At 38.1% G+C, this 15,461-nt stretch overlaps 1 protein-coding gene across 1 annotated transcript in view; it reads left to right on the top strand.

The window, feature by feature from the left end:
* ROS1 (ROS proto-oncogene 1, receptor tyrosine kinase) overlaps positions 1 to 15,461 on the top strand; it is a 71,703-nt gene that overhangs the window by 17,561 nt on the left and 38,681 nt on the right. The window contains exons 14-26 of the mRNA XM_037392438.1: positions 178 to 390; positions 1,254 to 1,364; positions 1,866 to 2,047; positions 3,005 to 3,196; positions 7,177 to 7,277; positions 8,867 to 9,081; positions 9,407 to 9,571; positions 10,166 to 10,327; positions 11,163 to 11,425; positions 12,288 to 12,351; positions 13,013 to 13,215; positions 13,925 to 14,136; positions 14,640 to 14,926. Coding sequence (XP_037248335.1) covers positions 178 to 390; positions 1,254 to 1,364; positions 1,866 to 2,047; positions 3,005 to 3,196; positions 7,177 to 7,277; positions 8,867 to 9,081; positions 9,407 to 9,571; positions 10,166 to 10,327; positions 11,163 to 11,425; positions 12,288 to 12,351; positions 13,013 to 13,215; positions 13,925 to 14,136; positions 14,640 to 14,926 — 2,370 coding nt within the window. The remainder of the gene's footprint in view (positions 1 to 177; positions 391 to 1,253; positions 1,365 to 1,865; positions 2,048 to 3,004; positions 3,197 to 7,176; positions 7,278 to 8,866; positions 9,082 to 9,406; positions 9,572 to 10,165; positions 10,328 to 11,162; positions 11,426 to 12,287; positions 12,352 to 13,012; positions 13,216 to 13,924; positions 14,137 to 14,639; positions 14,927 to 15,461) is intronic.

Here is a 15,461-nt window from a genome sequence, read left to right as displayed (position 1 = left end):
CACTGCTCTTGGTTGGTCACAGAGCTGGCGAGTGTAAATTTTCAATTTATCCCTTTCCCAATTCCCCTGATACTGGCATTTTTGAAATGAGTCTCCAACATACAGTTTTCTCAAAGAATGTGTATCATCTGTTAGAGCCACCTACTCTGTAATAACATGATTGTTTGCATCTCACAGGTCTATCTGCTTGGCACAGCTGGACCTATGATGTGAAAGTGTCATCTCAGCATCCGTCTGAGGAGGAATGGATTGTTTCAAACATTAGTGACACTAGGCTTACTGTGAAGGAGCTAGCCAGCTTCACAAAATATGAAGTGTCAGTCAGAGCTGTGTCTCCTGGTGGTGAAGGGCCATGGTCAGAGTCATTTAGAGGCAAAACTTTAGAAGAAGGTGAGAGTTGCATTGTCACCCAGGAGAAATGAAGAATGAGTTATGCATCCAGCTTTCAATCTGGTGAGACCCAGGCTTTGGGCAAAGACTGAAAAATGAGGAGCACAAAAAGGATAGTCTTAGAAACATTAAAGAATACAGGATAAGTAAATTTGCTTTTAGTTATAGTAGGATTCTCCAACTACAATAATCGTACTGTATATTCTGTATTAATACTACTTATATACATTTTTCTAATGCAAATACACTATTAACCACACTATTTGATACACTATCAAATGAACAGGTGTGAGAGGTGTTATTCCTCTCCTGTGCTCTGTAAAGCACTTTCTATGATGAAGTGGTTTGGGGAGTGCCTTGAGGGTTAATGATGATTTATGAGAAAGTGCAGGCTCACTAAAAGCTGAGAAGGCTAGGTTTGAGCATAGGTAACAGGGGAAATGGATGTGTGCATGATGTCTGAGATCTGTAGATCTTTGGAATGTTTTCTGAAACCTAGTTCACCCATAATAACCTATGTTTGAGGGGAAAACAGCTTTCAGTTTAGGGCACTGGACTGGAACTTGAGATTAGGGGTGACTTTTGCCTGACTTTAGTAGGGCCAGGTCCAAACCTGTAGTGGTTTTAAAGCATCTAATAGGGTTCCAAACCGCCTTACTGTTCTGGATTTAAACATGACCTGAATCTCTGAGTTTCTCAGATTATGATAATCTCATGCTTTTCTTTGCCCATAATTCCTTAGGGCAGGGTCAGCTTTAACTGAACTTTTGTAACTTTAGAGAAATGGGAACCCCTGCTATTGAAATACAAATATTATACATTAGTTTCTTGTTGGTGTGCACAACTGCAGTTTTCTTTATCAGCTGAAGAAGAACCGTATATGTTGGCGGTGGGGGCTGAAGGGCTCTGGAAGCAGCGGTTGGATAGCTACGGGCCAGGAGAACTCCTTTATCCCCATATAAGAAATATTTCAGGTAAATACTAAACAAGTTGCATGTTACTGCTACAGACTTGTCGGCATTGATTAGCTCTCCATAAATTTCAACAGTACTGAAAGACAAGAGCTTTCATTGCAGCAGTCTAGACTTGAATGCGGTGCAGTACAGTGAAGCAGCTTCACTGAGCCTAGCCTTTGTGTCCATCCTTTCTTCTACTGTATGGACCAAACTAATCCTTAGTGAAACCTTACTGACATCACTACAGTTACAGGAGAGCTAAAATCAACTCTCTAAAATAGTTCTGCCTTCAGCATCCCCATATATGTCATACATTTGCAATTATCAGGGCTATAAACGTACTACGTATGTACATTGTATTCCTATAAGGAAATCCCTATTTTCATGTTAACTGAGCCTAACTTCATTTGTATTGATTTTTAAATAACTGAAATGTCTGGCTACTTTTTATTCTTTAAAAAAATGGGTTTTTATTTACACATTTTTGAAATGCTTAATATCTTCCCTTTTTTCATCAAGACCTCGACTGGTATAATGACACACTTTATTGGATTAATTCCATGGGGGAAGTTCAGACCTGGTCATTGAACAAACAAGAGGGTACCACTGAGAATACTTACATATCTGATGTCAGAAATGCAAGGATGTTGGCCTTTGATTGGTTGGGTCAATGCTTGTACTGGGCTGGCAAAGCAAATACGGTAGGTATAGTTGCACTTCTTAAAAGGAAAAAAAAGTTCCTAAAGTAAAAAAGAAAGACTGTAAAACAGTATTTGGGAAGATAATCCTTACTACTTCCAACTTGAGATGAATTTGGACCTTTGCTATTGTAGTGTAGAACAATGAGGCCTTTCTTCCCTGGAGTGATTTTCAGAGTTATACAAAGGTTTGGGGTAAGATGTTCACTAATACTCACTAATGCAGGATACTGAACTCCAGGTGCAAAACAGACAAATCAAACATGCTATCAACAGTTTTGTTGGATTCAACACTGTAAAAATAAGTGAAGATAGTGAAAATGGAGGCTGCCAAGCTGATCTCAACTAAGAAGTAGATGGAATTTATTTTAATCAAATTTGACATGATTTGTTTACACAGAGATTTTCAAGATTGGCCTCTGTATTGTTATATTTTGCAGATCACTGCAGGTAAAAAAATAATTACAGTTGCACTTTGCACACTCTCATATCAGGAACACTGACATGTGAATTATTTAAAAGGTATCTGACTTCAAAACTGCAGTGCTAATTTATGCAGTGCTGTCAAATTATGCCTTCCATTTCTTGTAAGTGCAAAATCAGAAGCTGTTTTAAAAACTGGAGCTAGGAGGCCAGATTTCACACTGCCTTGCACCCTCATTTACACTTGTGAATAGTGAATATGAAGTGGGTGAGAAACTCTGTCAGACAGAAGGCTGCCAAAGCTGGGAAAGCCAAGGGGAAGAGATATTTCAGCTTTTTCTTTTGTTACTTTCTGGCAAATATTAACTAATAATTTTGCCTCGTTATTCATCCTTATACTTCGAACACAAAAGGTTTCAAAGCCTGAGACTTGCATAAGCTTCTGATAAATGGCTGTGGAAATGTCACTTACATGTACTTAATTGATCATGGCTGATGATTTAGGTGTAATGCTAAAAGCAATTCTTTTGTCCCTAGATCTACAGAAAATCACTGCTGGGAGGCCATATGGATGTTGTGGCTCATGTTGTGTTCCTAGTGAAGGATCTAGTAGTGGATTCCATAAATGGCTATTTGTACTGGGCCACAGTGTATTCAGTGGAGAGCACAAGACTGAATGGAGAGGAGTATCTTATGTTACAAGAGCAGCTACAGTTTTCTGGTAAACAGGTGACTGATTTTTTTTATTTTTATTTTTTTTATTTTTATTTTTTTAATTTTTTTTTGGGGGAGGAGAGTGTTCTGGAAGTTCAGTCTTTTAATAGTCAGTGTTCATGGCTGTCAAAATCAACATGTTGTGACCAGAAGAATAACATGCCTTTCTTGCAATATTGTTAAATCATTTTGAGAACAGGGTAAGAATTAAACCATGTAATAGCTGTACCAAAACTTTGGCTTGTCATTTCTAAAGTCAGACCCTTGCAACAAAATATGATATTAAAGATGTCCTTATGGTTGCAATGCTGCTCCTTTCCATATGTGAAAGGCACTTGCTTTTCCCAAATGACTTAAATCTAATGGTCAGTTTTGGCTTTCCCATCACAACATGGAGCCAGAGCTTTATAGCATCCTGCCTCCTTTGTGATGTTCCCCAGCTTGTGGGTCCTCAGAGGGCCAGTTTTGGGACTAGATATTTGCCAGGGAGACCGGAGCTGCACTTCAGGCTGCAAAGATTGCTGCTACAGAGACAGGCTTTGCCTATGCTGCTGAGAGGGGGGGGGCAGCAGCTGGTGCGATATTTGTGCTCAGCACAGCTGGCCCCTGCCACTGCCCGCCACAGCTTGCTGCTGTGGCTGCTGCAGTACAGGTGAGGGTACCAGATCTGCCACTGACAATCCCCATCCTGCCTGATCCTGTCCCTTGTGTGGTGGCAGGAATAGCAAGTCCTGTGCTTTGGGGATCTTCGAGGCTTTCCATTGCCAGTTTGCCCCTTCCCTTCCCCGTCTTCTCTTTCTCCCTTGTCTGAGTCAGATGCAGGCCTGGCCTCAGCTTGGCCCCTCTTTCTTTGCTCTGTACTGCTGGGGAGCTCCATAGGGCTGTGAAGAGGCTGCTGCAGAGCAGAGCAGCTCCTCAGGGGAGAAAGAAAGGGGACTTCTTGCAAGAGTGAGTAAAGCTAGTGGACAGTATGAGGAGGGGGGAAAGAGATGGGAGGTTGTTGTTTTAGCTGTATTAGGGTGGATGTATTAGGGTGTTCATGAGGGTTTGGGAAGGAGAGGGAAACTCTAAAGCTAAGTACAGAAGTACTGAAAAATTTTTGTCACTTGTAGGGAGAAATGTCTGTCCTGGAAAGGGTCATTGTATCTTCCAGTACTAGCCTCACACCTCTCTGTGGAAGCTGGCGAGTGTGGACTGTCTTCAAGGGAAGATCTATGCTGTCCAAGCTCAACAGCACACTTAACTTGCCACATATCTTCTGAGTGACCAGTTGCAAAGGACTGACAATTTGCAGTTTACTCTAAGCAGCAAGTGTCACCTTCCTTGCCCTTCTCTTTTTATTCACTACCTGTTTCTCTCAATGACCTCATGCTAACCTCAAACTTCTTGTTCTTGTTTTCAGGAACCTTGGCAGCAATAAGACTGCCTGTCTGCTCCTGTCATTTTTTTTCTGCACCTTTCTTTATGTCAGTGATACCAGCCTTCAGCCATCCACTTATTCACACCTCCTACAAACAATCATCTCCTCTCCTGCTTCTCTGCAGCCCCTAAACTATGTGCTGACTTCCTGAACTCAGCCTTCTGCCATGATGCATACAGGAAAAAAGCCAAGTAAAAATGTCTAGATTGAGAAGTGACCAGTTATAGCTGATAGGTGTTTGTTTATTAATATAAAAACCAAAATAAACCCATCAGAAAAAAAAGAGCAGTACGACATTTTTTAATGGTGGAGTTATCAAACTGGTCATTATTGTCACATATAAACATGAAAATACATGTTTGCACAAGTACTAATATGTATCTTCCTTGCACAATCCTGAATACCTCTTACTTCAATATTAAAACACAGATGTAATAGTTAATTGCTGTTATCCAACAGTCAGAGCATGTTCTCTACATGACTGTTCTTACTGGTATTTACTAGTTGGTTTTCTAACAAAGAATTGCTGTTCAGCTGGTCAGTACAGTATCTTCAGCAGTATATGGCTGTATCTCCTTTTAGCTTGAAACCTGAGTGATAGGAAGAGACTACTATGGAGACGTCAGTTTTCAAATATGAAACAAATCTGAAGGGAGAGCTTTGATAGTCTAATTTCTTTGGCAGGAGCTAAACCCTTTTATGACAGTTATTTTATTTTCCAATCAGCTGTTTAGCTTAGCTGGTGTATATTGGCATAGCTTGATTGATTTTGCCACAGCTACTCTGGTTTATTCTAGTTTAGGATATGGCATAGAATTTCCAATGCACTTAGTAAGTACACTTCTTCAATATACCTGGGACAAATGTAATTTGTAGGGGAGCAGCAAAGTGTGTTACATTCAGGAGGGGCTAGGACCCTCTAGGTGTGGTCTCTTATTATTTCTAGTCAAGGGGTATCTCAAGTAGCTAAATTTATGTTGCATCTTATGATGCTGAGTTACATTGCACGATCACAACTACATATCACGTCCAGAGACTAATACCTCCCATGAAATGTAAAGTTTGTCTATTTTTGAAGCATAACAGAAGGAAGGTGTTAAATTGCTGTTTAACTCGTGAAGATGAACAGTAAAACTATTTCTTTGCCTTTTATTAATGGGGATAGAGGGATCAGGAGAAAGAAAATGGGTACACCTATGGGGAAAATATAATAGTGCCAGAAAAAAAAGCAGGGCAAGAAAAGAAAATCCAAACATTTAAAAAAGCAATGTAGATTCAGGAAGGTGTAGTTTGGTGTTATGCAAGGGAGGGAGAATAGGTAAATGGGATAAAATATAACATGGTTGACTAAATGTGCACTCAGGCACATACATACTGTGTGATATTTTTAACAGGAAAACCTACAGGAGCAATCACTCAAACCTTGATTTTCTGACATACAATGTCAACAGAAATATGTCAAGAATGTGATTACATAAGGACCAACAGACAACTTAAGTGATATGGCATTTGCTTTCCTGTCATCATCTTCTGCGGTTTATTAATGAAGAGTTGGGGAAAAAAAAAAAAAAAAAGGACTGCTCCACTTACATCCATAATGGAAAATTAAGCTTACAAAAGAATAGCTACAACTAGTGTTTGGACAAGAAGTTTGAGAGCTGCTGGAAAACGTTCAGAGAGGCCCCTAACAACTTGCAAGCTGTGCTAATGACATGACATAGGTTGAACTTGATAACATTTAGCAGACTAATTCGTAGAAGCAAATTCTTTGTTATTCACAGAACAGATTATTAGAAGTCTGAATTCTATTATTGTTGCATATGGTATTGAATCTGTTGTTTACTGCAAAAGCAAGAAAGCTCTGTTTCGAATATTAGGTCCTATTAAAAAAAACAAACAAAAAATCTTGCACCTAGCTTAAATGAGGATGAAATATTGAAGTAATGAACAGCAAGATTGTTTCATTCCTCCCACCCCCCGACTCTTTATTGAAAAATAAATAATTTACCAAAATATAAATGCTTGAATTTCCTGTTTAACCAGATACATCAATAAAATTTTTACATGTATTTTCCATAAGTAACGCAACTCATTAAATATTGCATTCATAAAATCAAAGCTAGAAAACAAAGATGAAAGGTCTGAAGTACTTCTTTCAGAAGGTGTTTCTGACTTTCAGACTGGGTATCCACCACCTGTTTTAGACTAAGAATGTTAAAATACCGGAGGTGTTTTGGGAATTTTGATAGGTAGTTCCACTAATCACTTGATACACTGTTGCCATCATATCTGAAGTGCGCAGATACTCCAGGGATAAACACTGTGACAGGTGCTCATAAAGTGCTATCTAGAAAATCATCAGCTGCTATAAATAGGTGTCCACCAAGGACTTGATGATTTTCTAGTGCTATCTCTTTTTGTGTTAAAATAAATATTCATGATAGTAGTGTTATTTTTGCCAAGAAAGAGCTACTCATGTTGCTATCTAGACAACAGTTATGCCTAAGAGCTTTTACCTCAGAAGTGAAGGTGTGTTCAAATTGCTATTTGGACTTTTGACTTTTTTTTTTCTTAGGTGTTTGGTTTAACTTTGGATTTCACCTATGGTTTTCTTTACTGGCTTGTGCGAGATAGTCTATGCCTGAACCTGTACAGAGTTGCTCTTTGCAAAGAAGGGTAAGTAAACGTGTAGCAGAGGTAAGACAGTCTATGTTTCCTAGTTTTTGTGATATTCTTTAAAAACAAATTTTGTCCAATGCTGGGCACACTAGTTATTGATTTAACATTAAACAAAAAGAAGAGCTAATGATCATAGCTAGCTGATGGCATACTACCTGTTGGGATGGTTGTTAACATGTTTTACAGTGAGAGAAACACAATATGGAAGCTTAACCAAACTGAGGTCATACTCATCAATTTTTAGACTTAGCTTTAGGAAATAATCGCCATTTATTGTCTATTTTATGTTTTGGCATTTGCAATACCTGACAGTTTTCAAGTGCCTGGAGCTGTAACTTGTTCATCTTGCATGGAGCTTAGGACTTGAACTGACACTGCTTTCTTACCTGAGCAGTCAGTACTCAGCAGACATTCCTCTCAATCATCCTAAGAATGCAATGGCACCATTATTCCTGAAGGGCAATTTTTTAAAAAAATAAAACAAAACAAAACCGTGTTTATGGGTCAGCTTTTATATATACTAAGACCTTGAGAAAAATGGTATTTTGTTCTGTAAGTACCAAGTACATGATGAGTGATAGCTCATGAAACTTTTTTCATTTTTGCTCCTTTTCATATGGAGAGTGCGATTAATCTTTTTTTTCAAGTATCATAATAAACTTCTTAAACTTAATTGAACAGTATTTGCATGTGCTCATAATGTTGCAGGCTGGCTTTGTGTGGAATCAGCTGAGTTTTCTGACTGATACTAGACTTGTTATGTTTAATGGTAAACATTTAAGGAATCAAAATATGTTGATTAGTTTTAGCTAGAACATGCAGCTCCAGTGTGAACCAATTGACAGCCATACATCATTGTTCCTGGCATGCCAGAACAGAGAGATTAGAAATAATCCACCCTAATGGACCTGATGGCATGTCAAAGCTTTTCCAAATTTGTTTTGGATAGCATGTGTCTAAGCTGATAGACATTTCTGAGATGGCAAAATGATGCCTTTTACAACACATTTAATCTCTCACCCAGAAGATAAATTTGTTCCAAAAAAGGCCTGTACGTTTTGACTAGAAGTAACATGACAGATTAAATCACCAGTGATCCCAGTGGAGGAAAATGTTAAGAGAGCTTAGTAAATAACAGAAGGTTATCAAGGAAACTAGCAGGCTCAAATTCATCTGAGGACCTGCTGTAACAAAGTAGAATGAATCTCATGTTATGAAGTAGACTCTACTGTTTCAATGCAATTGCTGAGAGAAGGTGGGCTGGTTTTTCAAAATATTCAATTTTCTACATCCGTACATCCGAATATGAAGCCATTTTACGTTTTCTAATGAAATCAAGGGAATTAAGGCTTTGCTTTTTTTTTTTTTTTGGTAAAATTTTGACAGGTCTTTCTGCAATGTGCCATTCTGAAAAGCATTCTGCTTTGGAGAACTTAAAGAAAACTTTTTGAATTGTTTCCCTACCTCCTGCATCAGTATTAAGAATCTAAATGATGCAAAACTTATCAGTGTGTCAAACATTGCATAAATCTTGTTCTCTCTACATGTGTGGTTTCAGTTTTCTGATTTCATATGTGTTTTCACAGTTGTGGTAATGCCATCATCACAGAATTTGCAGCATGGAGTACTTCAGAAATATCTCAGAGTACACTGCAATACTACAGTGGTCGTCTGTTCTGGATTAATAGTCTTCAGTTCATTACAACTCAGGAAGTCAACCAGAGCCTTAGCATTCCCTTCTCACAACCAGCAGAGTTTGCAGCCTTTACCCTTGTTCATACATCACTTAAACCTTTGCCAGGTACGTTATTTTCTTGAGCTAAACCCCTCAAGAAAGGTATTCACTGTCAGCTTGTAATTCTTTGTTCTTAGAATCCTTCAGTCATTTGACAAAAGATAAGAACAACAGCAACTTATTAATAAATATATCAGGCTATAGCTGGATAATGTGCAATTATAAAAGCTGATGGGTATGGCAAAAAAGAATAAATGGTGTTATTATTCATTGTTTCTACCTAATGACAACTTACCAGATAGTTCTTTAACGTTTCAAGTCAGGTTTGAAAAGTCTACCTAATGCTCATATTCTTTACATTATTATTATTTCTTCCTCTTTTCATGGACAGGAAATCTTTCTTTTACACCAAAAGTGATTCCAGATTCAGTGCCAGAGTCTTCCTTCAGGATTAAAGGAAATTCTTCAAGTTTTCACATCACTTGGAGTCCCTCCACAAACGTGGAATGGGGATCTGTCTTTTACTGCGTAGGATCAAAAGCTCTGCAAGTGAGGATATTCATGCAATCCCTCTCTATTACCTCCACGTATTACTGCATCTACTTGCTGATGAATCTGTCTTTAAACAGAAATACAGTTTGTTTCTGCTTTAGCATTTACAAATTGGTCAAGCAACCAGACTAAACTGTAAATATAAAGCAAGTTGTCCTGTTTATTCATCACTGAGGCCAGCACAGGAGGAATACAGCATACAGTCTTGGCAGTAGCTCTGGGCTAGCTGCTGGGGTGTGAAGTGCCAGGCAAGGAGTTTCCAGTGCTCAAAGATGTGTGAGAAAGCTTTTCACAATAACTCAGAGACAGAATTGCCCTCTGAACTGCCAGTGGGACAGCCTTTGCCTGAATGTGAAATCTAGCCTTCATCCAGACTTTATTTTAGCACCTTTGGTGAGCTTTACTTCAAATTCAAAGGGCAGATTGCTATGCGTTGCTACAGTGCCACAGGAGTTGATGAAATAATGATCATTCACAGGAAGAGAAGCTCTGCCTTGATTTAGTTGACCAGCTTGCTGAGGGGAGTTTTGGAAAACTGAGGGCCTTTCTGAGAGGGAAAAAAATGTTTTATTTTATTCTGGTTTGTTTCATTCACAGTCTTTGGAGAGTGAACGGTGTCTCTATCCCCATAACCTGACAGTGCCATACTACAGAGTTGATTGGCTGGAACCATTTGCACTCTTTGATTTTACTGTCACTCCATACACATACTGGGGCAAGGCACGAACAACATCTGCATCCCTTCGAGCCCCTGAAGGAGGTACTAGAATTTTAAATCCCATTCCTCACCTGTAATGGGTACTGGGACCGGGTCTATGTCAGCAAGTGAAACCCTGGAGAGGAATGAGCAGCTTTCAGGGCTAGTCAGCTGCAGGCAGAGTTGCAAGGACAAGTTCCTGAGTATCTTTGCAATTATCTATTGCACACATAAATGCACATACTTGCATCAATAGAATTTGGAACAGAAAGTGTATGACTATATCTACCATGTGCCTATGACTATGAGCAAGAAAAAGAAATTGAGATCCGTTACAATGACCATCAAAGGCTGCATAACCTTTGTAATAAAGTGTAATAACCACTCCTTAAATTTTTAGTAAATGTTATACACTTTTTACTTCAGTGTTTATTTTTGCTCTCATGCAGGTCAAAGGTAAGTCAGCTAAAATAAAACGTTAAGTGACTGCAGTGCTGAGAGAGAGTTTATAAGCTACCGTAGATTTTGAAGTGGATAGGAGAGGAGGTAAGAGCACGCTCTATGTTGTGAAAATTCTTGTAGCTCCATTGCTACCTACAGGACTAGGCTAAATAGATACGTCCCAGTCTGAGTGCAAGAGTGCATTTGTCTCTGTTTATACAGGGGTTTTTTTGCTAAGTTAAAATCAGATAACCACACACCAATGGAAAACAGAAAGGAATTACCATGAAGTTTTAGATATTCTTCTGTAATTTACACTTCACCAATTGCTAAGTGGCTCTGTCAGCATCAGGGTTATGAAGTTCAGGCTCAAAACTGAAAGAGTTGATTATGAGGTAGAGTTTGTGTTTTAACAGGAGTACTTTGCTTTGTGTTTTTTATCATTTTTCTTATACAGTTCCTTCAGCACCTACAAAGCCTAGAATATATGTGTTACAAAATAACCTACATGAAAGTGATGAGAAAGTCCTTGTGGAGTTCAGGTGGGACAGACCTGAAAGGGACAATGGAGTATTAACACAGTTCAGGGTTTACTATCAACTATTGAGTCAGAGTGGCACTGCTGATGCTTTCATGGAGTGGAACGTGAGCAATGTTAAACCCACCCTGATGCTCTTTTCTCTCGGGGATGTGCTTCCCAGCCTCACAGTAAGGTTTCAGGTATGAAAAATTACTGAGCTTATCCCATGCCAGATGGTAGATATTATCAGTGCAGCCTGATGTGTTTGCCTAGGATACAGTATTGGGCTTGGGGCAAGAACTTGTGGTTTCTGCTTGTGGAACTGCTGATTGACTGACTCACCCTTGTATACTTGGCTTAACCTTTCTATGTAGTGTTGTTCACTGAATAAGGTGGAAAACAATGCTGCAATATTGTACAGATTTGTTAAAGCCCAAAAGAAACTGTTCCAGAAGTCTCCCAAAGCCACTGCTAGAAACTGCAAGTTAAATATAGATTGGGCTGAGCTGGTGGATGACAGGCGATTAAAAAGCCACAGATCAAGAGAAATTCCCCTGCTGGAGAAATGCAAGGACTCACATGGCTTCTATAAAGAGAGACTTCCATATTAAAACTTGTCAAGAGGTCATGTTTTCATTGTAATAAAAGTTTTGGAATGTGTGCTTGAAAGAAAGTTAAAAGTATGAGAGCATGTAACAGACCAGGTACTGATGGAGGAGAATACCATGTTGGTTGCAGCATCAACAAACAGTAGGAATTGCTTCAGCTTGGGGAAGGAGACAAGACTGTCTGGTGTTCTTTGAGCTCTAATTGATAGATGTAGCATGAATTGTCACTCTGTCCACTGCTTAAAATTCTCTTCATTGCCATGGTCCAAGCCTGAATGTAGCCTTTGAACTGACCAGCACAGCCTTAGGTCAATCAGAGCACATGCATATGTTCCTAGCTGTGCAGCCAGGAGATCTGGTTCTGGTTTTGTCTTTAACTATATGACTCTACAGGCTTACAAACACAATCATTTATGCTGCTACTTGACATATTTAACAAACTCCTGTCCCACAGGTGCAAGCCTTCACCTCTGTGGGTCCAGGACCTTTGTCTGATATAGCAGAGAGGAATTCATCAGGTATGGATGATTGAGATGCCATCTCATGGTTTGTGTGTAGTAGCTGCTAAAGTTGACAGTACAGGAATTTGGTAATCTGATAAATAGCCTCTGACACTTTGTGTGACCTTTGTTCCACCCTACAGTAGACACCACAGAGGAAATAATTACAGCTTCTGACGTGAAATGACTAATGCATTTCTTATCATTACACTAAATATCAGGAATCTCAAGCCTTTTCTCAAAACTATGCTAAATTAACTTTTCTAGGGAACCCCAGGGTTGTATGAAACAACAGGTTTTGATCTGTAATCTGCATACTCTAGAGATGATAGAATATTTCTACTTGGACTGTGAAAGGTAACCAAGAGAGTTAGACATCTACTAGGGATCATAGGCTATTTCTAGTTGGATTGTTAAAGGTAATTAAGTGAACAAATATGTTTTTACTAGGTTTAAATTTGTTAGATAAGCATCCACAATGCCATTTAAAAAAATCTTAGGACTTTGTGTGTGATGACAACAAAGTATCTCATTATTTTATTTATTTGTTGTGACATGTGACCAAATACGATTTGTGCAGGGCCATCATTTATTTTTATCTTGTACTTGCTTTCCTTATGAATGACTGCTATTGTCTAGAATGCTTTTTGTAAATTCTGCTATGCCCTTTTCCTTCCAGATCTTTTCCCTGTCCCAACTCTTATAACTGTTTCTGCCAATAAGTTGTTTCTTACTGACATTGACAATAATCATACCACATGGGAACTTTCAGCAAAGGCAAATGTAAAGGACATCTGTTATACTGCTAATGATGACAAAATATACTATATCGTAGAAGATTCTCTGTTTCTTTTGAATATACAGACTGCTTCAAAGTTTCAGGTATTCCTTTGTTCATTCCCTTGCTTGAGAGAATCTAGGAGAATATGTGGCCATTATTGTCATTATTTTGGGGCTAATTATGTTTTTGAAGACATCAAAACTACATTTTTGAAACAGAAAAAAGTCACATGGTGATCAAAGCACATTTAATGGCAAAATACAGAACTGGAAGGACACAATTTTCTTAATGACTGCCAGTTCGTATGATATGTAATATAAAAGAGATTAGCTGGATAATTTTCCTTTCTAGCAGTGCAATAAAAATATGTATAATATAATAAAATTTGGACTTCAATTTTTATGTCAGCAATAGCTATTAGAATAAGCCGGAGTATGCCATTGGTATCCTATTAAATCATGTATGATTTTAGTGACATTTGCTTTGTTGATATTTCAACAGATATTTAATTTTAAATTCACACTATTAAATACAATTAATTTATTTCATGTATCAAATGTAATTTAATTTTATTTCATTCTAATTTCAAGAATATGGAAGCAACATGGAAGCAACAATTGATATTTGTGAAACAATAGTTTTCATTTGTATAAAAATATTGGACTCTTCATTCTATGGCATAGAATCTTTATATATTGTCTTCTGCATGCCAAGTAGAAATTATTTTGGAAACAAATATAATTTCATAATGTCAGGTGGGAAAATTCTGCTCTCAAGCAGTTTTAATAATTTTCTAAATTTTTTCTTAAGTTTTTCAGAGATGCATATCTTCACAATGCCACAGCCATCACAGTTGACTGGATTGCAAGACACCTCTTTGTTGCCCTGAAAACACCATGGAATGAAATTCAAATGTTTGTTATTGATCTTGAGGTCAAGATAAAATCTTTAAAACCCTTGAACACACAGTTGGGTAAAAGTAATTCAACTGTATCATCTCTGTTTTCATATCCTTTGTCAAGGTAAGGCATATATTACTTTTTAAAAGCATATTTTTAGTGTGATTTTCATCAAATCATCACTGTTAAGGACCAAAAAGGACTTTTTATAGTACACAAGTGTTTTGCATTGTGTAAATGGAGAAACTATCTGGACATAGTTCTACTTTTATACTGCAAGCTGAGCTTGGACATATCTAATTTCAAGATGTCCGTGTCCGAGTGAAGATTTCAAATGATACTGAAATACTAATGGGTTCTTCTGTTTAAGTGATGCAAATGAAAGTCAGCACCAGACCACAACTTTTTACAGTAACTGTTTTATCCAAAATAAATAATCAGTTATTGTGACCTTCCATTAAAAAATGCCCTTTAAACACCTGGAATCACTATGCAAGTATGCTGCTGTAGTTACTGTGTTCTAAATGTTTGGGATGTTTGTGACTGTAGTCACTACAGGACTGCATTTAGGGCAGATTGCTCAGATGGAAGTTTTTCTACTGTAAGTAATGCATTTTGTTTGATAGCCGCTTGTACTGGATGGAGGAGCTTGATTATGGCTGCCGTATGTTTTATTATGATATTCTGAACGACACCGTGCACCACATTTTGGGATACGTGTCAGCAGAAGAACAGATGAGGAACTACTGCAGCTGTAACGTGGCAGAAGCAGAGCTAGGAAGACCTATGAGTATAGATGTGTCTGACTCCAAGAATCCCCAGCTGCTCTTTATCAGAGGAAGAGGTGAAATATGGGCCTCAGATATGGATGCTTGCCACTGCTGGGAAATTACCAAAATACAAAGTTTTCAAGGTCTGAGTACTCTGTTATGTTTCTAGGTAGTTTGTGATTCTTTCTCTTGCACAAAACAATGTTCATTTCCACAAAATAGTTTTAAAGAAACACTTCTGTTACAAAATTGATTTATCTACAGGCAAGATGGTCAAAATGTGTTCTGTGTTTCTAGTTGTGTACCCTGTTGATACAAAGTAGGAGAAAGAGCAGTGTGAGGATATTTACTGATGCAAATATATATTCTAGTAAAATGTAAATCAAATGGAGATGCTACAGCCTTAAATGCTACTTGCCAACGTATTTCACTTATAGTATTAACACATCATTTTACTAGGGTTTCGTATCAGATACACCTATTACAGTTTACCCCAATGAAAAGGTACAATAACATCTTACACTATGCCTGAAAGTGGCATTGCAGACTTCAACACGTGGGGAGGGTACTTCATGCAGGTAGAGTCTTATATGACAACTTACCTATGTTGCACTTCTTGTAATGATAACACTTAATCTTGGTTGCTCAGTTTTCAGCTGGGTTCTGGAGGAGCGCTGG

Source organism: Falco rusticolus, chromosome 6 (assembly GCF_015220075.1).
Source record: "Falco rusticolus isolate bFalRus1 chromosome 6, bFalRus1.pri, whole genome shotgun sequence".
In the NCBI taxonomy this organism is placed as follows: Eukaryota; Metazoa; Chordata; class Aves; order Falconiformes; family Falconidae; genus Falco; species Falco rusticolus.
Note: the sequence above shows the minus strand (reverse complement) of the source record. Positions and strands in the feature narration are given on the sequence as shown.